General features: G+C 39.5%; 1 protein-coding gene across 3 annotated transcripts in view; it reads right to left on the bottom strand.

Moving 5' to 3' along the window:
- The window catches only part of FAAH2 (fatty acid amide hydrolase 2), a 297,578-nt gene that overhangs the window by 200,634 nt on the left and 74,177 nt on the right, over window positions 1-22,767 (bottom strand). For 2 of the 3 annotated variants that reach the window (XM_078362584.1, XM_078362585.1), the window contains exon 4: window positions 10,575-10,784. The exons of the other annotated variant lie outside the window; for it this stretch is intronic. In XM_078362584.1, the coding sequence (XP_078218710.1) occupies window positions 10,575-10,784 (210 nt within the window). The remainder of the gene's footprint in view (window positions 1-10,574; window positions 10,785-22,767) is intronic. 3 annotated transcript variants of the gene reach the window in all.

Here is a 22,767-nt window from a genome sequence, read left to right as displayed (position 1 = left end):
TGGTTATTGTAGCCTTGTAGTATAATTTGAAGTTGGGTACCATGATGTGACTAGCTTTGTTGTTTTTGCTTAGGATTTTCTTGGCTATTCGGGCTCTTTTTTGTTTCTGTATAAATTTTGAAATAGTTTTTTTTTTCTAATTGTCTGTAGAATGCCAACGGTAGCTTAATCAGAATAGCATTGAATCTATAAATTACTCTGGGCAGTATGGCCATTTCCATGATAACGGTTCTTTCTATCCATGAGCATAAAATTTTTTTCCATTTGTTTGTGTCCTATCTGATTTATTTGGGCATTAGTTTGTAGTTCTCCTTGAAGAAGTTCTTCACTTTCCTTGTTAGCTCTATTGTTAGGTGTCGTATTCTCTTTGTAGCAATTGTGATTGGGAGTTGATTCATGATTTGTCTCTACTTGTGTGTTGCTGGTGCATAGAAATTGTAGCAATTCTTTCACATTGATTTTGTATTCTGAGAGGTTGCTGAAGTTGTCTATCAGCTTAAGTAGCTTTTGGACTGTGATGATGGGGTTTTGTAGATATATAATTGTGTAATCTGCAAGCAAAGGTAATTTGACTTTCTTCCTATTTAAATACCCTTTGTTTATTTTGCTTGCCTAATTGCCCAGAGAGAATATCAAATACTATATTGTATAGGAGTAGTGAGAGAGGGCATCCTTGTCTTCTGCCAGGTTTCAAGAGGAATGCTTTTGCCCCTTCCAGCTTCTGCCTACTCAGTGATATTGACTGCGAGTTTGTCATATATAGATCTTATTATTTAGAGGTATGTTCCTTCAATAAGTAGTTTATTGAAAGTTTTTAATATAAAGAAATATTAAATTTCAGTAAAAACCTTTTCTGCATCTATTGAAATAATCATGTGTTTTATTATCTTTAGTTCTGTTCATGCAACAAATGACATTTATTGATTTGCATATGTTGAAACAAACTTGTGTCCTAGGGATGAAACCAACTTCTTTGTGGTGGATAAGCTATTTGATGTGCTCCTAAATTCTATTTTCCAGCATTTTATTGAAAATTTTTGAATCGATGTTCATCAAGGATATTCGTCCAAAGTTTTCTATTTTTATTATTTCTCTGCCAAATTTTCTTATCTAAATGATGCTGGACTCATAAAATGAGTTAGACAAAAAAGTCCCTCTTTTTCAATTTTCTAGAATAATTTCAGCAGAAATAAAACCAACTCCTCTTTGTACCTGAGGTAGAATTCAGCTGTAAATCCATCCGATCCTAGGCTTTTTTTTAAAATAGGCTATTTATTACTTCCTCAATTTTAGAATTCATTGTTGTTCTCTTTAGAGATTCAATTATTTCTTAATTCAGTCTTCTGAGGGTGTATAAATCCAGAAATATTTTCCATTTCTTCTGAATTTTCTAGTTTTGTCCATACAGGTATACGAGGTGATCTCTAATAGTTGTTTGTATTTCTGTGGGGTCAGAGGTAATAATCTCTTTATCATTTCTAATTTTGTCTATTTAATTCTTCTCTCTTTTCTTTCTTTTTAGTCTAGCTAGTGGTCTTTTTTTTTTTTTTTTCGTTCCAGAAAAACAGTTCCTGGATTCATTAATTTTTTGAAGAATTTTTCATGTCTCTCTCTTTCCTTCAGTTCTGCTCTAATCTTGTTTTTTTTTTTTTTTTTGTTTTGTTTTTTGAGATGGAGTTTCACTCTTGTTACACAGGCTGGAGTGCAATGGCATGATCTCGGCTCACCACAACCTCCACCTCCTGGGTTCAGGCAATTCTCCTGCCTCAGCCTCTTGAGTAGCTGGGATTACAGGCACATGCCACCATGCTTAGCTAATTTTTTGTATTTTTAGTAGAGACTGGATTTCACCATGTTGGCCAGGATGGTATCGATCTCCTGACCTTGTGATCCACCTGCTTCAGCCTCCCAAAGTGCTGGGATTACAGGCTTGAGCCACTGCACCCAGCCCAATCTTGGTTATTTATTGTTTTCTCCTAGTTTTGGGGTTTGCTTGCTCTTACATCTATACTACTTTTAGTAGTGATGTTAGATTGTCGAGTTTAGATCTTTTTATCTTTTTGATGTGGGCATTTAGTGCTATAAATTTCCCCCTCAACAGGGCTTTAGTCATGGCCCAGATATTCTGGTATATTGTGTCTTTGTTCTCATTAGTTTAAAAGAGATTTGTGATTTCTGTGTTAACTTAATTATTTACCCAAAAGTCATTCAGAAGCAGGTTGTTCGATTTCCATGTAGTTGTGTGGTGTGGGGTGACTTTCTTTATCTTAAGTTCTAATTTGATGGCACGGTGATCTGAGAAATGGTTTTTTATATGTGATTGAAGTTTCTTTTCATTTAATGAGGAATTTTGTTTTTGTTTTTGTTTTTTGTTTTGGACACTCGTGCTCTGTTGCCTCCCTGGAGTGCAGTGGCATAATCTCGTGTCACTTCAACCTCTGCCTCCTGGGTTCAAGCCCTTCTCCTGTCTCAGCCTCCCAACTAGCTGAGACTACAGGTACGTGCCAAAATACCCAGCTAATTTTTGTATTTTTCATAGAGATGGAGTTTCACCATGTTGGCCAGGATGGTCTCGATCTCTTCACCTCATGATCTGCCCATCTTGGCCTCTCAAAGTGCTAAGATTACAGGCATGAGTCACCATGCCCAGCCAAAAGACGTTTTCCTTCAAATTATGTGATAAATTTCAGAGTTCATGCAATGTGATGATGAGAAGAATGTGTTTTCTATTATTTGGGGTTGAAAGTTCTGAAGATATCTATCAGGTCCACTTGATCCAGAGCTAAGTTCAGGTCCTTAATATCTTTGTTAATATTCTGCCTCAATGATCTGTCTAATATTTTCAGTGGGGCGTTAAGTTGTCCCACTATTTTTGTGTGGGAGGCTGTCTCTGGTTTTAACTGACTATATTGCATGTTTCCATTTATTCTCCTCTGTTGTCACTTAAAGAATACTTGTTTTTATTTTAGTATTTGCCCTTGAGTTTGCAATATACCTTTATAACTAAATCACGTCTCCTTCAAATGACATTCTGCCACCTCCCAAGTAGTGTAATTTTCTTATAGAAGAACATTCCCAATTCCTTTATTCCATCCCATCTAACATTGTCATTCATTTCGACTTTTTTTTTTTTACATGAATTAAAGTTTTTGGTCTCTATTATTTTTCCGCTCTCTGAAGAACATATTTTAACATTTCTTGCTTTATTACTGTGCTGGCAACAAATTCCCTCAATATTTCTTTGTCTCAGAGCATCTTTATTTCTTTTTCACTTTAGAAGAATAGTTTTGCTAGATAGTTGTTTTTTTTTTAATTTTTTATTGCATTTTAGGTTTTGGGGTACATGAGCAGAACATGCAAGACAGTTGCGTAGGTACACACTTGGCAGTGTGTTTTGCTTCCTTTCTCCCCTTCACCCATATTTGGCATTTCTCCCCAGGCTATTCTTCCCCACCTCCCCCTCCCACTGGCACTCCCCTATTCCCCCCAATAGACCCCAGTGTTTAGTACTCCCCTCTCTGTGTCCATGTGTTCCCATTTTTCATCATCCGCCTATGAGTGAGAATATGCGGTGTTTCATTTTCTGTTCTTGTGTCAGTTTGCTGAAAATGATGTTCTCCAGATTCATCCATGTCCCTACAAACGACACAAACTCATCATTTCTGATTGCTGCATAATATTCCATGGTGTATATGTGCCACATTTTCCCAATCCAGTCTATCATCAATGGGCATTTGGGTTGATTCCAGGTCTTTGCTATTGTAAACAGTGCTGCAATGAACATTCGTGTACATGTGTCCTTATAGTAGACCGACTTATAGTCCTTTAAATATACACCCAGTAATGGGATTGCTGGGTCAAATGGAATTTCTATTTCTAAGGCCTTGAGGAATCGCCACACTGTCTTCCACAATGGTTGAACTAATTTACACTCCCACCAACAGTGTAAAAGTGTTCCTTTTTCTCCACATCCTCTCCAGCATCTGTTGTCTCCAGATGTTTTAATGATCGCCATTCTAACTGGCGTGAGATGGTATCTCAATGTGGTTTTGATTTGCATCTCTCTGATGACCAGTGACGAAGAGCATTTTTTCATATGATTGTTGGCCTCATATATGTCTTCTTTTGTAAAGTGTCTGTTCATATCCTTTGCCCACTTTTGAATGGGCTTGTTTATTTCCTGTAAATCTGTTTGAGTTCTTTGTAAATTATGGATATCAGCCCTTTGTCAGATGGGTAGACTGCAAAAATTTATTCCCATTCTGTTGGTTGTCGATTCACTCTAGTGACTGTTTCTTTGGCCGTGCAGAAGCTGTGGAGTTTGATTAGGTCCCATTTGTCTATTTTGGCTTTTGTTGCCAATGCTTTTGGTGTTTTGGTCATGAAGTCCTTGCCTACTCCTATGTCCTGGATAGTTTTGCCTAGATTTCCTTCTAGGGTTTTTATCGTGCCAGGTCTTGTGTTTATGTCTTTAATCCATCTGGAGTTAATTTTAGTGTAAGGTGTCAGGAAGGGGTCCAGTTTCTGCATTCTGCACATGGCTAGCCAGTTTTCCCAACACTATTTGTTAAACCAGGAGTCCTTTCCCCATTGCTTGCTTTTGTCAGGTTTATCAAAGATTGTATGGTTGTAGATATGTTGTGTTGCCTCCGGTGCCTCCGTTTTGTTCCATTGGTCTATATCTCTGTTTTGGTACCAGTACCATGCTGTTTTGATGACTGTGGCCTTGTAGTATAGTTTGAAATTCGGTAGTGTGATGTCCCCTGCTGTGTTCTTTTTGCTTAGAATTGACTTGGCTATGCGGGCTCTCTTTTGGTTCCATATGAAGTTCATGGTGGTTTTCTCCAGTTCGGTGAAGAAAGTCAATGGTAGCTTGATGGGGATAGCGTTGATTCTGTAAATTACTTTGGGCAGTATAGCCATTTTCACGATATTAATTCTTCCTAACCATGAACATGGAATGTTTCTCCATCTGTTTGTGTCCTGTCTCATGTCGTTGAGCAGTGGTTCGTAGTTCTTCTTGAAGAGGTCCCTTACGTTCCTCGTGAGTTGTATTCCAAGGTATTTTATTCTTTTTGTAGCAATTGTGAATGGCAGTTCGTTTTTGATTTGGGTTTCGTTAATTCTGTTATTGGTGTAGACGAATGCTTTTGATTTTTGCACATTGATTTTATAACCTGAGACTTTTCTGAAGTTGCTTATCAGTTTCAGGATTTTTTGGGCTGAGGCGATGGGGTCTTCTAGGTATACTATCATGTCGTCTGCAAATAGACATTATTTGGCTTCCACCTTTCCTATTTGAATATCCTTTATTTCTTTTTCTTGCCTGATTGCTGTGGCTAGAACTTCCAGTACTATATTGAATAGGAGTGGTGAAAGAGGGCATCCTTGTCTAGTGCCGGATTTCAAAGGAAATGCTTCCAGTTTTTGCCTATTCAGTATGATATTGGCTGTTGGTTTGTCATAAATAGTTTTTATTACTTTGAGATACGTTCCATTGATACCGAGTGTGTTGAGAGTTTTCAGCATAAAGGCTGTTGAATTTTGTCAAATGCCTTCTCTGCATCAATTGAGATAATCATGTGGTTTTGGTTTTTGGTTCTGTTTATGTGGTGAATTATGTTGATAGACTTGCGTATGTGAACCAGCCTTGCATCCCCGGGATGAATCCTACTTGATCAAGATGAATAAGTTTTTTGATTTGCTGTTGCAATCGGCTTGCCAATATTTTATTGAAGATTTTTGCATCTATGTTCATCATGGATATTGGCCGGAAGTTTTCTTTTTTTGCTGGGTCTCTGCTGGGTTTTGGTATCAGGATGATGTTGGTCTCATAAAATGATTTGGGAAGGATTCCCTCTTTTTGAATTATTTGGAATAGTTTTAGAAGGAATGGTACCAGCTCCTCTTTGTGTGTCTGGTAGAATTCGGCTGTGAACCCATCTGGACCTGGGCTTTATTTGTGTGGTAGGCTCTTAATTGCTGCCTCGACTTCTGACCTTGTTATTGGTCTATTCATAGTTTTAGCTTCCTTCTGGTTTAGGCTTGGGAGGACACAGGAGTCCAGGAATTTATCCATTTCTTCCAGGTTAACTAGTTTATGTGCATAGAGTTGTTTGTAATATTTTCTGATGATGGTTTGAATTTCTGTGGAATATGTGGTGATTTTCCCTTTATCACTTTTTATGGCATCTATTTGGTTGTTCTCTCTCTTTTTTTTTAATCAGTCTGGCTAGTGGTCTGTCTATTTTGTTGATCTTTTCAAAAACCAGCTCTCGGATTTATTGATTTTTTGAAGGGTTTTTCGTGTCTCAATCTCCTTCAGCTCAGCTCTGATCTTAGTTATTTCTTGTCTTCTGCTGGGTTTTGAGTCCCACATTTCTTGGAGAGTTTGTTCATTCCTATTTGAGCTTTTTTCGCTGCTCCTGGTTTCTCGTTTTATTTCATTGAGTTGATCTTCGACTTCAGATATTTTTTCTTCTGCTTGGTCGATTTGACTATTGAAACTAGTGCATGCTTCACGAAGTTCTCGTATTGTGTTTTTCAACTCCTTTAATTCATTCATATTCCTCTCTAAGTTATCCATTCTTGTTATCATTTACTCAAATCTTTTTTCATATCTCTTTTCAAGGTTCTTAGTTTCTTTGCATTGATTTGATGCATGTTCTTTTAGCTCACAAAAGTTTCTCATTATCCACCTTCTGAAGTCTAATTTTGTCATTTCATCACAGTCATTCTCCGTCCAGATTTGTTCCCTTGCTGGTGAGGCGTTTTGGTCCTTTCTAGGAGGCGAGGTGTTCTGGTTTCAGGTGTTTTCCTTTTTTTGCGCTGGTTTCTTCTCATCTTTGTGGGTTTATTCACTTGTCCTCTGTGTAGTTGCTGACTTTTCGATTGGGTCTCTGAGTGGACACCCAGATTGTTGGTGATGAAGTATTTCTGTTACTTGGTTTTCCTTCTGCCAGTCTAGTCCCTTTGCTGTATGACTGCTGAGGTCCACTCTGGGCCCTGCTTGTCTGAGGTGCACCTGTAGTAGCTGCGGAACAGTGAGAGATGCTACCAGTTTCTCTTTCTGCTATCTTTGTCCCAGGATGATGCCTGCCAAATGTCAGTCTTTTGGATATAGAGGGGTCAGGGAGCTGTTTGAGGACACAGTCTGTACTTTATAGGAGCTCAGCTGCTGTGCTGTGAGCTCTGTTGTTCATTCAGGGCTATTAGTCTGCCATGTTTGATTCTGCTGCAACAGAGCTCATTTTAAAACCCTTTTTTTCTCAGATGCTCTGTCTTTGGAGGTTGGGGCTTTATTTTTGGATGTCCGTTGAGGTGTCCTGCCCAACTAGGAGGCAGTCTAGTCACTATTTGCCTGCCGAGGCTCCGCCCTGCTGTTGTTAGGTTCGCCCTGTTGCTGCAGGCTCTGCTCTTCTGCTGCCATCTATGCCACAGGCTACGTCCTGCGGCGGAGTCTCTCTGTTGTAGCGGGTTGCCTCCGCAATGGCAGGCTGCGTCAGCAGTGGGCATGTATCTCAGTATGTGCGGGTTGCCTCGGCGATGGCAGGCTGCGTCAGCAGTTGTCGTGTATCTCAGTAGAAGTGGGTTTCCTCGGCAATGGCAGGCTGCATCAGCAGTGGGCGTGTATCTCAGTAGGGGCGGATTCCCTCGGTAATGGTGGACATCCCTCCCCCATGGAGCCTCTCAGGGACCGTCTCCATGGGGAATGTTTGGAATCACTGTTTTGTCCATCCCACTGCACTACCCCAAACGCTGTGTCCCTGCAATCCCCTGGGCTGGCCCACTGTCCAAGTCCCGTTCAGTCTCAAGTTCAGCCCTCTCAAGTCTCAGGTTGCCAGTTCAACAGGGAACCCGGACAAGTGCGCCCTGTGGGGAGCACTGGGTATGGCCGGCCGACGCCACCCCAGCTGCCGGCTTCACCAGGCAAAGCCTCTGCCTGGTGTCCCGTGTCTCCTTCATACTTGGGAATTTCCCCATTCTGTGGGCAACAAAGATCAGTCTGGAAATGCAGCTCTGACTCACCTCTCTGTGCATTCACCGAGAGCTTCAATCCTGGGTTGTTCTCACAGCGCCATCTTGAGTGTTCTTCTTGCTAGATAGTTTTAAGTTAATAATTACATCAATGGTTTAAATATTTGACTCCCTTTTTGTTTGTTTGTTTTGTTTTGTTTGAGAAAGAATATCCCTCTATCACCCAGACTGGAGTGTGGGGGTGTGATCTCAGTTCACTGCAACCTCTACCTCTTGAATTCAAGTGACACTTCTGCCTCCCAAGTATCTTGGTATTACAGGCGCCTGCTGTCACTACCGGCTAATTTTTGTATTTTTAGTAGGGATGGGGTTTCACCATGCTGGCCAGACTGGTCTAAAACTTTTAACTGAAAGTAATCCACTTGCCTTGGTCCCCCAGAGTGGACCCCCATCTCTTATTGTTTGCATGGTTTCTGAAGAAATGACCAATAAAATTATATCTTTGTTCCTATATAGATAATGTATCGTTTTTCTTCTTTATTTTTTTTCTTTCTCTTTAGTCTTCTAAGGATGGAATAGTATGCTAGGTGTAGATTTTTTTCAAATATTTATTCTGTTATTTCTTAAAATATCTTTCTTCTTTTCCTCCTGTTCCAATTATGTATGTGTATTCTATGAACTTGTACTCCCACAGTTATTAGAGAGCCTGTTTTGTCTTTTTCATTGTTTTTCTTCCTTTTTACATTTCAGTTTCAAAAGTTCCTGTTGACAGATCTTCCACATCACTGAAGGTTTCCTATTTTGTGAACAATATATTGATGAGCACATGAAAGATGCTCTTCTTTTATGTTTTTTATTTCTAGCATTTCTTTTTGATTCTTGAAGTTCTCATCTGTCTTCTTATATTACAGATCTTTGCTTGCATGTTCAGCATTTTTTTCCATTAGAGCTCTTACCATATTTTTCACAAATGGTTTCAATTCTCAGTCTGATAATCTCAATATCTCTGCCATGTTCAAATCTAATCTTGATGCTTACATTGTCTTTTCAAACTGTGATTTTTGACTTTTAGTATGCATTATAATTGTTGTGTTGAAAGCTAAACATAATGTACTGAGATAAAAGAACTTGAGGTATTTGGCTTTTAAGGTGAGGTTTTATGTTTGCCTGGCTAGGGGTTAGTCTGTGTTTACTGTCTCCTGTAGCCATAGATGTCAGGTGTAATATTTTCAACTGGTGCCATTGTTTTCACCTCCCTTGTTGTCTTTGGGTTTCCGTAGAGGCTTCTTAAATAACATCTATGATGTAAAGTTCTTCCAGTTTATTTAGAACCCCCATTATACAAAATTTCTATTTGTGTGGTGGATTGATATGAAGGCAAGGAGAGGAAGAATTTTATAGTCATATGATTAGTTCTCACTCATTTAGTTATCCCCTGCTCTGTGACCCTAACATGTGCTTCCCAATTTTATTCTACTTTGACCCTTTCAAGAGGACAGAAAGCCTAGAGGGGACTGGAGTTGTATGTTTCCTTTCCTCTAGGTCAAGTCCATTAGTTTTTTGTAAAACTTCACTCACTTACTTTCTGATAAAATAGTTTCTCTAAGGGCATTCCTTGTTAGAAGAACAGTATGCTTTGAAAGTTGGGTTTCAAAATGGCTACTTTTTCTTTCCCTCCCCGTGCAAGAAGCAAGAGGATATTTCTCTCCAATCTTCACTTGGGAACACAACAGGGCTCCTAAGGTAAAACTTTTGAAATTGTGTGAGGTCTCTAAGACTCACCCACCATGATAAATTTTGATTCTCAAACTTTTTCACACTGAACCTCCAGCAATTCATAAATTATAACTTAGGATTTTATCTCTGTGCTGGTTCCTCTAAAGTTTTCTGCTCCTAGGCTTTGGTTCTACCAAGTTTTAATTCTTTGTATCTACCTGTCTTTTCAGTTTTGTGGAAAACCAGTGTTTTTCCATTATCTCATCATATCGATAAATCTAAAAGTGGTTAACTTTCAGTTTGTTCCACTTTTGTTCTTATTGTATTAATTGTAGTAAAAACTTCTAAACTCTATATGCTAGACCAGAAACCTGAAGTAACACAAAATTTTTTATCATCACAGTAACCTTACAAGTCTGATTTCTTTAATGTGGCCATTTTACAAGCAAAGAAAACTGACCTCCTGAACACCTATTTCATGTGATCAAGGTCACATAGTAAAAGAAGTGTCAACATCTATGTACCTTTAGTACCCAGAAGTTTAACATATTTTGCTAACCCACAAAAGCATTCATTCAAGTTTAATAAAAACTTTGTTAATTCTAGTCTCTATACACTATTATGTTTCCCATCTAGGTTACTTCTGGCTTATTCTCAGTTTCCTTTTCTGGCTACTTCTCCTGTATCCATCTTCAAAGTATCACAGTTGACAAAGGCTCTTACATGACCCCCATTTCTTCTCCATCAACACACACATATACTGGGATTTTGTGTCCATTCTTATAGGTTATAGATGCTATACTGTATCATGTTTATTAATACAATTCATAATTATTATTGTTAGCACAGACGTTGATGTCCTACTAAAATGTTCAACTCACCAGAACTTCCACCTACAGTATGCTGTAAATCGTATGGGTTGTTGGATCTGCCATAGATCTTGTTACTGGATTCATACCACATGCACAACTCACTACAGTTGGTTATGCCAAGGGGAATGGCACCAGATTCCTTTAGTAATGCTACCACAGTGGCATCTGTTTTGGAAATGGCATCACGACGATTCACGAGTCCAGAAGAATTGGGCATTCCTAAAATGATCACAGAAAAGAATGTTTAAAAAATATTTTTTAAAAAAAATTTTTTATTATATATATATATATTTTTTTTTTTTTTTTTCTTTGAGACGGAGTTTCCCTCTTGTTACCCAGGCTGAAGTGCAATGGCGCAATCTCGGCTCACCGCAACCTCCGCCTCCTGGGTTCAGGCAATTCTCCTGCCTCAGCCTTTCGAGTAGCTGGGATTACAGGCACGCGCCACCATGGCCAGCTGATGTTTTGTATTTTCAGTAGAGACGGGGTTTCACCATGTTGATCAGGATGGTCTCGATCTCTTGACCTCGTGATCCACCCATCTCGGCCTCCCAAAGTGCTGAGATTACAGGCTTGAGCCACCGCGCCCGGCCTATTTTTTATATTTTTATTGCATTTTAGGATTTAAGGTACATGTGAAGAATATGCAAGACAGTTGCATAGGTACACACGTGGCAGTGTGATTTGCTGCCTTCCTCCCATTAACATATGTCAGGAATTTCTCCCCATACTATCTCTCCCAAACTCCCCACCCACTGCTGTCCCTCCCCTATTCCCCACAACAGACCTTAGTATGTAGTGCTTCCCTTCCTGTGTCCATGTATTCCCATTGTTCAACACCCACCTATGAGTGAGAACATGCAGTAATTCATTTTGTTTTTGTGTCAGTTTCCTCAGAATGATGTTCTCCATGTTCAGCCATGTCCCTACAGAGGACACAAACTCATCGTTTTTGATTGCTGCATAATATTCCATGGTGTATATGTCCCACATTTTCCCTGTCCAGTCTACAATCGATGGGCATTTGGGTTGGTTCCAGGTCTTTGCTATTGTAAACAGTGCTGCAATGAACATTTGTATGCATGTGTCCTTATAGTAGAATAATTTATGATCCTTTGGATATATACCCAATAATGGGATTGCTGGGTCAAATGAAATTTCTATTTCTAGGTCCTCGAGGAATTGCCACACTGTCTTCCACAATGGTTGAACTAATTTACACTCCCACCAACAGTGTAAAAGTGTTCCTGTTTCACCACACCCTCTCTAGCATCTGTTCTCTCCAGATGTTTTAATGATCGCCATTCTAATTGGAGTGAGATGGTATCTCAATGTAGTTTTGATTTGCATTTCTCTAATGATGAGTGATTATGAGCATTTTTTTCATATGTTTGTTGGCCTCATGTATGTCTTCTTTTGTAAAGTGTCTGTTCATATGCTTTGCCCACTTTTGAATGGGCTTGTTTTTTTCTTGTAAATCTGTTTGGGTTCTTTGTAAATCTGGATATCAGCCCTTTGTCAGATGGGTAAACTGCAAAAATTTTTTCCCATTCTGTTGGTTGCCGATTCACTCTAATGACGGCTTCTGCTGCCATGCAGAAGTTGCAGAGTTTAATTAGGTCCCATTTGTCTATTTTGGCTTTTGTTGCCAATGCTTTTGGTGTTTTGATCATGAAGTCCTTGCTTACTCCTATGTCCTGAATGGTTTTGCCTAGATTTTCTTCTAGGGTTTTTTTATGGTGTCAGGTCATACGTTGAAGTCTTTAATCCATCTGGAGTTAATTTTTGTATAAGATGTTAGGCAGGGGTCCAGTTTCTGCTTTCTGCACATAGCTAGCCAGTTTTCCCAACACCATTTATTTAACATGGAATTCTTTCCCTATTGCTCGTTTTTCTCAGGTTTATCAAAGGTTGTATGGTTGCAGATATGTTGTGTTGCCTCCAATGCCTCTGTTCTGTTCCATTGGTCTATATCTCTGTTTTCGTACCAGTACCATGATGTTTTGATTACTGTAGGCTTGTAGTATAGTTTGAAGTCTGGTAGACTGATGGCTCCCGCCAATTTTTACGTAGAATTGACTTGGCTATGCAGGCTCTCTTTTGGTTCCATATAAAGTTTAAGGTGGTTTTTTCCAGTTCTGTGAAGAAGGTCATTGGTAGCTTGAAGGGGATAGCATTGAATCTGTACATTACATTGGGCAGTATGGCCATTTTCATGATATAGATTCTTCCTAACCAGGAACAAAAAATGTTTCTCCATCTGTTTGTGTCCTCTCTTATTTCGTTAATCAGTGGTTTGTAGTTCTCCTTGAAGAGGTCCTTTACATTCCTTGTTGGTTGTATTTCTAGGTATTTTATTCTCTTAGTAGCAATTGTGAATGGCAGTTCTTTCCTGATTTGGCTCTCTTTAAGTCTGTTATTGGTGTATAGAAATGCTTGTGATTTTTGCACATTGATTTTTCTATCCTGAGACATGGATGAAGTTTCAGGAGAATTTGGGATGAGTTGATGGGGTCTTCTAGATATACTATCATGTGGTCTGCAAACAGAGAAAATTTGGCTTCCTCCTTTCATATTTGAATACCCTTTATTTCTTTTTCTTGCCTGATTGTTCTGGCTAGAACTTCCAGTACTATATTAAATAGAAGTGGTGAAAGAGGGCATCCTTGTCTAGTGCCAGATTTTGAAGGGAATGCTTCCAGTTTTTCTCTTTCAGTATGATATTGGCTGTTGGTTTGTTGTAAATAGCTTTTATTACTTTGAGATACATTCCATCAATACCGAGTTTACTGAGGGTTCTTAGCATAAAGGGCTGTTGAATTTTGACAAAGGCTTTCTCTGAGTCAATTGAGATAATCATGTGGTTTTTGTTTTTGGTTCTGTTTATGTGGTGAATTACATTTACAGAATTGCATATGTTGAACAAGCATTGCATCCCCGGGATGAATCCTACCTGATCATGGTGGATAAGCTTTTTGATGTGCTGTTGCAATCGGCTTGCCTGTATTTTATTGAAGATTTTTACATCTATGTTCATCATGGATATTGGCCTGAAGTTTTCTTTTCTTTTTGAGTCTCTTCCGGGCTTTGGTATCACAATGATGTTGGTCTCATAAAATGATTTGGGAAGGAGTCTCTCTTTCTGGATGATTTGGAATAGTTTCAGGAGGTATGGTAACAGTTCCTCTGCGTGTCTGGTAGAATTCGGCTGTGAACCCATTTGGACCCCGGGTTTTTTTTGTGTGTGTGTGTGGTAGGCTCGCATTTGCTGCCTCAACTTCAGATCTTGTTATTGGTCTATTCATGGTTTATACTTCTTTCTGCTTTAGGCTTCAGAGAAGGGAAGTGTACATGAATTTATACATTTGTTCCACGTTTACTAGTCTATGTGCATAGAGTTGTTTGTAGTAATCTCTGATGATTGTTTGTATTTCTGTGGAGTCTTTGGTGATATCCACTTTATCATTTTTTATTGCATCTAATTTGTTATTCTCTCTTTCCTTTTTTATTAATCTGACTAGTGATCTGTCTATTTTATTGATCTTTTCGAACAACCAGCTCCTGGATTTATTGATTTTTTTGAAGGGGTTTTCATGTCTCTATCTCCTTCAGTTCTGCTCTGATCTTACTTATTTCTTATCTTCTGCTAAATTTTGAGTTTTATTTTTATCTTGCTCCTCTAGCTCTATCAATTTTGATGATAGGGTGTCAATTTTTGATCTCTCCTTTCTTCTCATGTGGGCACTTATTGTTATATATTTTCCTCTAGAGACTGCTTTAAATGTGTCCCAGAGATTCTGGTATGTTGTGTCTTCATTCTCATTGGTTTCAAAGAATTTCTTTATTTCTGCCTTCATTTTATTGTTTATCCAGTCAACATTCAAGATCCAGTTGTTCAGTTTCCATGAAGCTGTGTGTTTCTAAGTTAGTTTCTGAATTCTGAGTTCTAACTTGATTGCGCTGTTGTCTGAGAGACTGTTTGTTATGATTCCAGTTCTTTTGCATTTGCTGAGAAGAGCTTTACTTCCAATCATGTGGTCAATTTTAGAGTAGGTGTGATGTGGTCCTGAGAAGAATGTATATTCTGTAGATTTGGGGTGGAGAGTTCTGTAAATGTCTATCAGGTTTGCTTGTTCCAGGTCTGAGTGCAGGTTCTGAATATCCTTGTAAGTTTTCTGACTGGTTGGTCTGTCTAATATTGACAGTGGAGTGTTAAAGTCTCCCACTATTATTGTGTGGGAGTCTAAGTCTCTTTGTAAATCATTAAGAACTTGCCTTACATATCTGTGTGCTCCTGTATTGGGTCCATATATATTTAAAATTGTTAGCTCTTCTTGTTGTATCGATCCTTTTACCATTATGTAATGACCTTTTTGTCTCTTTTTATCTTTGTTGCTTTAAAGTCTATTTAATCAGAGATGAGAATTGCAACTCTTGCTTTTTCTTTGCTCTCCATTTGCTTGGTACATCTTCCTCCATCCCTTTATTTTGAGCCTTTGTGTATCCTTGCATGTGAGATCGGTTTCCTGGATACAGCACACCGATGAATTTTGGCTTTTTCTCCAGTTTGACAGTCTGTGTCTTTTGATTTGTGCATTTAGCCCATTTACATTTAGGGTTAGTATTGTTATGTGTGAATTTGATCCTGCCATTTTGATGCTAGCTGGCTGTTTTGCCAATTAGTTGATGCAGATTCTTCATTTTGCTGATGGTCTTTAGCATTTTGTATGTTTTTGGAGTGGCTAGTACTGGTTGTTCTTTTCTATGTGTAGTGCCTCTTTCAGGAGCTCTTGTAAAGCAGGCCTGCTGGTGACAAAATCTCTGAGTACTTCGTTGTTTACAAAAGATTTTATTTTTCCTTCACTTATGAAGCTTAGTTTGACTGGATATGAAATTCTGGGTTGAAAAGTCTTTTCTTTATGTATGTTGAATATTGGCCCCCACTCTCTTCTTGCTTGTAGGGTTGCTGCTGAAAGATCTGCTGTGACTCTGATGGTCTTCCCTTTGTAAGTGACCAGACTTTTCTCTCGTGCTGTCGTTAGCATTTTCTCCCTCATTTCAACCCTGGTGAATCTGACCATTAGGTGCCTTGGGGTTGCTCTTTTTGAGGAATATGTTTGTGGTGTTCTCTGTATTTCCTGGACTTGAATATTGGCCTGCCTTGCTAGGTTGGGAAAATTTTTCTCAGTAATAATCTGAAGAGTGTTTTCCAGCTTGAATTCATTCTCTTTATCACATTCAGGTACACCTATCAAACATAGATTAAGTCTTTTCACATACTTCCACAATTTGTGGAGACTTTGATCATTTCTTTTTGCACTTTTTTCTTGAATCTTGCCTTCTCATTTTATTTCATTGAGTTGATCTTCAACCTCTGATATCCTTTCTTCTGCTTGTTCAAAACAGCTGTTGATACTTGTGCATGTGTTGCGAAGTTCTCGTGTTGTGTTTTTCAGCTCCATCAATTCACTCATATTTCTCGCTTAGGGATCACAACTCCTCACCAGCAAGAAAACAAAGCTGGATGGACAATGAGTGTGATGAAATGACAGAATCAGACTTCAGAAGGTGGGTAATGAGAAACTTCTGTGAGCTAAAAGAACATGTTCTAGCTCAATGCAAAGAAACAAAGAACCTTGACAAAAGATTTGAGATGATAACAAGAATGGACGACTTAGCGAGAAATATGAGTAAGTTAATGGAGCTGAAAAACACAACACAAGAACTTTGCAATGCATGCACAAGTTTCAACAGTCGAATTGACCAAGCAGAAGAAAGGATATCAGAGGTCAAAGATCAACTCAATGAAATAAAACGAGAAGGCAAGATTAGAAAAAGAACTGCAAAAAGGAATGAACAAAGTCTCCAAGAAACATGGCACTATGTGAAAAGAACTAATCTATGTTTGATAGGTGTGCCTGAATGCGATGAAGAGAATGAATCCAAGTTGGAAGAGGAAATCTTTCCAAGTGATTTCATGAGATCAACATCATCCTGATATCAAAACCCGGCAGAGATTCAGCAAGAAAAGAAAACTTCAGGCCAATGTCCATGATGAACATAGAAGCAAACATTTTCAATAAAATACTGGTAAGCTGATTGCAACAGCATGTCAAAAAGCTTATCCACCATGATCAAGTAGGTTTCATCCCAGAGGTGCAAGGCTGGTTCAACATACACAGGTCTATAAACGTAATTCACCACATAAACAGAACCAAAAACAAAAACCACATGATTATCTCAATTGATGCAGAGAAGGCCTTTGACAAAATTCAAAATCCCTGTATTCTAAAAACCCTCAATAAAGTAGGTATGGACGGAACATATCTCAAAATAATAAAAGATATTAGCAACAAACCAACAGCCAATATCATACTGAATGGGCAAAAATTGAAAGCATCCCGTTCAAAATCTGGCGCTAGACAAAGATGCCCTCTCTCACCACTTCTATTCAATATAGTACTGGAAGTTCTAGCCAGAACAATAAGGCAAGAAAAAGAAATAAAGAATATTCAAATAGGGTAAAAGAAAGCTAAATGGTCGTTATTTGCAGATGACATAATTGTATATCTAGAGTTCCCGGTCATTTAACCCCAAAATTTCCTGAAAGTGATTAGCAACTTCAGCAAAGTCTCAGGATACAAAATCAATGTGCAAAAATCGCAAGCATTCCTATACACCAATAACAGGCTTAAAGAGAGTCAAATCAGGAATGAACTGCCATTCACAATTGCTACTATGAGAATAAAATACCTAGGAATACAACTAACAAGGAATGTAAAGAACCTCGTCAAGGAGAACTACAAACCACTGCTCAACGAAATAAGAGAGGACACAAACAGCTGGAGAAACATTCGATGTTCATGGTTAAAAATAATTAATATCGGGGAGAGGACTTAAGATGGTGCTGTGAGAACAACCCAGGATTGGAGCTCACGTTAAATCCGCAAAGGGTGAGTCAGAGCTGCATTTACAGACTGATCTTTGTTGCCCACAGAACGGGGAAACTCCCAAGTATAAAAAGACACAAGACGCCAGGCAGTAGGTCTACCTGGTGAAGCCAGCAGCCGGAAAGGTGGCAGCCGACCCTACCCAGCAATCCCCACAGGACGCGATTGTCTGGGTGCCCTGTTGAACCGGCAACCTGAGACTTGAGAGGGCTGGACTTGAGACTGAACGAGACTTGGACAGTAGCCCAGCCCAGGGGATTGCAGAGACAGATCATTTGGAATACCCAGTGGGACGAACAAAACCGCGATTTCAAACTATCCCGAGCAGATGGACCGAGACGCACTGTGGGGGAGGGGCGTCCACGACTACGAGGCAACCCGCCCCAACTGAGATACACGCCCACTGCTGACGCAGTCAGCCGTTGCCGAGGCAACACGCTACAATGAAGAGACTCCACCGCAGGGCGTGGCGGAGACCACAGCACAGCCTGCAGGAACAGGGCGAATCACACAACAGCAGGGTGGAGCCTCGGCAGCCAAACAGTGGCTAGTCTGCCTTCTAGCTGGGCAGGACACCTCATCGAACATCCAAAAATAAAGCCCAAACCCCTCAAACAGAGCATTTGAGAAAAAAAAGGGTTTTGTAATGAGCTCTGTTGCAGCAGAATCAAACATAGCAGCCTAACAGCCCTGAATGAACAACAGAGCGCACAGCTAAGCAACTAAGACCGCATAAAGTACAAACTGTCTCCTCAAGCAGCTCCCTAACCCCTCTATATCCAAAAGACTGATATTAGGCAGGCAGCATCCTGGGACAAAAAGAGCAGAAAAAGAAACTGGTAGCATCTGTCGCTGTGCCAGAGCTGCTAGAGGTGCACCCCAGGCAAGCAAGGTTTGGAGCTGACCTTAGCAGTAGTACAGCAAAGGGGCTAGACTGGTAGAAGGAAAACCAAGCAACAGAAATACTTCATCATCAACATTCCGGGTGTCCACTCAGAGACCCAATCGAAAAGTCAGCAACTACGCAGACGACCAGCGGACAAATCCACAAAGATGGGAAGAAACCAGCGAAAAAAAAAGGAAAACACCCGAAACCAGAACACCTCGCCTCCTAGAAAGGACCAAAACTCCTCACCAGCAAGGGAACAAAGCTGGACGGAGAATGACTGTGACGAAATGACAGAATTAGATTTCAGAAGATGGATAATAAGAAACTTTTGTGAGCTAAAAGATCATGCATTGAATCAATGCAAAGAAACTAAGAACCTTGAAAAAAGATTTGAAAAAAGATTCGAGGATATGATAACAAGAATGGATAACTTAGAGAGGAATATGAATGAACTAAAGGAGCTGAAAAACACAATACGAGAACTTCGCGAAGAAAACGCAAGTTTCAATAGCCGAATTGACCCAGTAGAAGAAAGAATATCTGAAGTCGAAGACCAAATCAATGAAATAAAATGAGAAACCAAGATCAGAGGAAAAAACGCAAAAAAAAATGAAAAAAGTCTCCAAGAAATGTGGGACTATGTGAAAAGACCTAACCTACGTTTGATAAGTGTACCAGAAGGGGACGAAGAGAATGAATCCAAGCTGGAAAATACTCTTCAGGACATCATCCAGGAAAATTTCCCCCACCTAGCAAGACAAGCCAACACTCAATTGCAGGAAATACAGAGAACACCACAAAGATATTCCGCAAGAAGAGCAACCCCAAGGAACATAATCGTCAGATTCAACAGGGGTGAAATAAAAGAGAGAATACTAAGGGCAGCCAGAGAGAAAGGTCGGGTCACCCACAAAGGGAAGCCCATCAGACTAACAGCAGATCTCTTGGCAGAAACACTACAACCCAGAAGAGACTGGGGGCCAATATTCAACATTCTTAAAGAGAAGAACTTTCAACCCAGAATTTCATATCCAGCCAAACTGAGCTTCAGAAATGAAGGAAAAATAAAATCCTTTGCGAACACGCAAGTACTCAGAGATTTTGTCACCACCAGGCCTGCTTTACAAGAGCTCCTAAAAGAGGCACTACACATAGAAAGGATCGACCAGTACCAGCCATTCCAAAATCACACTGAATGCTAAAGAGCTTCAACATAATGAAGAATCTACAACAACTAACAGGCAAAACAGCCACTTAAAATCAAAATGGCAGTATCAAATTCACACATAACAATATTAACCCTAATGTAAATGGACTAAATGCACCAATCAAAAGACACAGACTGGCAAATTGGATAAAAATCCAAAACCCATCAGTGTGCTGTATCCAGGAAACCCATCTCACATGCAAGGATACACAAAGGCTCAAAATAAAGGGATGGAGGAAGATTTACCAAGCTAATGGAAAGCAAAAAAAAGCAAGAGTTGCAAATCTCATCTCTGATGAAATAGACTTTAAAGCAACAAAGATCAAAAAAGACAAAGAAGGCCATTACATAATGGTAAAAGGATCAATAAAACAAGAAGAGCTAAAGAACCTAAACATATATGGACCCAATGCAGGAGCACCCAGATACATAAGGCAAGTTCTTAATGACTTACAAAAGGACTTAGACTCCCACACAATAATAGTGGGAGACTTTAACACTCTACTGTCAATACTAGACAGATCAACCAGACAGAAAATCAACAAGGATTTCCAGGGCTTGAACTCAGACCTGGAGCAAGCAAACCTGTTAGACATTTACAGAACTCTCCACCCCAAATCCACAGAATACACATTCTTCTCAGCACCACATCATACCTACTCTAAAATTGACCACATAATTTGAAGTAAAGCACTGCTCAACAAATGCAAAACAACTGAAATCATAACAAACAGCCTCTCAGACCATAGTGCAATCAAGTTAGAACTCAGAATTCAGAAACCGACCCGGAACCGCACAGCTTCATGGAAACTGAACAACTGGCTCTTGAATGTTGACTGGGTAAACAACGAAATGAAGGCAGAAATAAAGAAGTTCTTCGAAACCAATGAGAACGAAGACACAACGTGCCAGAACACCTGGGACACATTTAAAGCAGTCTCTAGAGGAAAGTATATAGCAATAAGTGCCCATATGAGGAGAATGAAGAGATCCAAAATTGACACCCTATCGTCAAAATTGAAAGAGCTAGAGCAGCAAGATCAAAAAAAAACTCAAAACCCAGCAGAAGACAAGAAATAACTAAGATCAGAGCTGAGCTGAAGGAGATTGAGACACGAAAAAACCTTCAAAAAATCCATAAATCCAAGAGCTGGTTTTTTGAAAAGATCAACAAAATAGACAGACCACTAGCCAGATTGATTAAAAAGAAAAGAGAGAACAACCAAATAGATGCAATAAAAAATGATAAAGGGGAAATCACCACAGATTCCACAGAAATTCAAACCATCATCAGAGAATATTACAAACAACTCTATGCACATAAACTAGTAAACCTGGAAGAAATGGATAAATTCCTGGACTCCTGTGTCCTCCCAAGCCTAAACCAGGAGGAAGCTGAAACTATGAATAGACCAATAACAAGGTCTGAAGTTGAGGCAGCAATTAAGAGCCTACCTCACAAAAAAAGCCCAGGTCCAGATGGGTTCACAGCCGAATTCTACCAGACACACAAGGAGGAGCTGGTACCATTCCTTCTAAAACTATTTCAAACAATCCAAAAAGAGGGAATCCTTCCCAAATCATTTTATGAGACCAACATCATCCTGATACCAAAACCCGGCAGAGACCCAACGAGAAAAGAAAACTTCAGGCCAATATCCATGATGAACATAGATGCAAAAATCTTCAATAAAATATTGGCAAGCCGATTGCAACAGCAAATCAAAAAACTTATTCATCATGATCAAGTAGGATTCATCCCGGGGATGCAAGGCTGGTTCAACATACGCAAGTCTATCAACGTAATTCACCACATAAACAGAACCAAAAACAAAAACCACATGATTATCTCAATTGACGCAGAGAAGGCATTTGACAAAATTCAACAGCCCTTTATGCTAAAAACCCTCAATAAACTCGGTATCGATGGAACGTATCTCAAAGTAATAAAAGCTATTTATGACAAACCAACAGCCAATATCATACTGAATGGGCAAAAACTGGAAGCATTCCCTTTGAAATCTGGTACTAGACAAGGATGCCCTCTCTCACCACTCCTATTCAACATAGTACTGGAAGTTCTAGCCAGAGCAATCAGGCAAGAAAAAGAAATAAAGGGTATTCAAATAGGAAAGGTGGAAGCCAAATTGTCTCTATTTGCAGACGACATGATAGTATACCTAGAAGACCCCATCGCCTCAGCCCAAAAACTCCTGAAACTGATAAACAACTTCAGCAAAGTCTCAGGATATAAAATCAATGTGCAAAAATCACAAGCATTCGTCTACACCAATAACAGACTTAAAGAAAGCCAAATCAAGAGCGAACTGCCATTCGCAATTGCTACAAAAAGAATAAAATACCTTGGAATACAACTCACAAGGAACGTAAGGGACCTCTTCAAGGAGAACTACAAACCACTGCTCAACGAAATCAGAGAGGACACAAACAGATGGAGAAACATTCCATGTTCATGGTTAGGAAGAATTAACATCGTGAAAATGGCTATACTGCCCAAAGTAATTTACAGAATCAACGCTATCCCCATCAAGCTACCATTGACTTTCTTCACAGAACTGGAAAAAACCACCATGAACTTCATATGGAACCAAAAGAGAGCCCGCATAGCCAAGTCAATTCTAAGCAAAAAGAACACAGCGGGGGGCATCACACTACCGGATTTCAAACTACACTACAAGGCTTCAGTAATCAAAACAGCACGGTACTGGTACCAAAACAGAGATATAGACCAATGGAACAAAACAGAGCCACCGGAGGCAACACAACATACATACAACTATACAATCTTTGATAAACCCGACAAAAACAAGCAATGGGGAAAGGATTCCATGTTTAACAAATGGTGTTGGGAAAACTGCCTAGCCATGTGCAGAAAGCAGAAACTGGACCCCTTCCTGACACCTTACACTAAAATTAACTCCAGATGGATTAAAGACTTAAACATAAGACCTGGCACCATAAAAACCCTAGAAGGAAATCTAGGCAAAACTATCCAGGACATAGGAGTAGGCAAGGACTTTATGAACAAAACACCAAAAGCATTGCCAACAAAAGCTAAAATAGACAAATGGGACCTAATCAAATTCCACAGCTTCTGCACGGCGAAAGAAACTGTCACTAGAGTGGATCGGCAAC

This window comes from Callithrix jacchus, chromosome X, assembly GCF_049354715.1.
Source record: "Callithrix jacchus isolate 240 chromosome X, calJac240_pri, whole genome shotgun sequence".
NCBI classification, from domain to species: Eukaryota; Metazoa; Chordata; class Mammalia; order Primates; family Cebidae; genus Callithrix; species Callithrix jacchus.
Note: the sequence above shows the minus strand (reverse complement) of the source record. Positions and strands in the feature narration are given on the sequence as shown.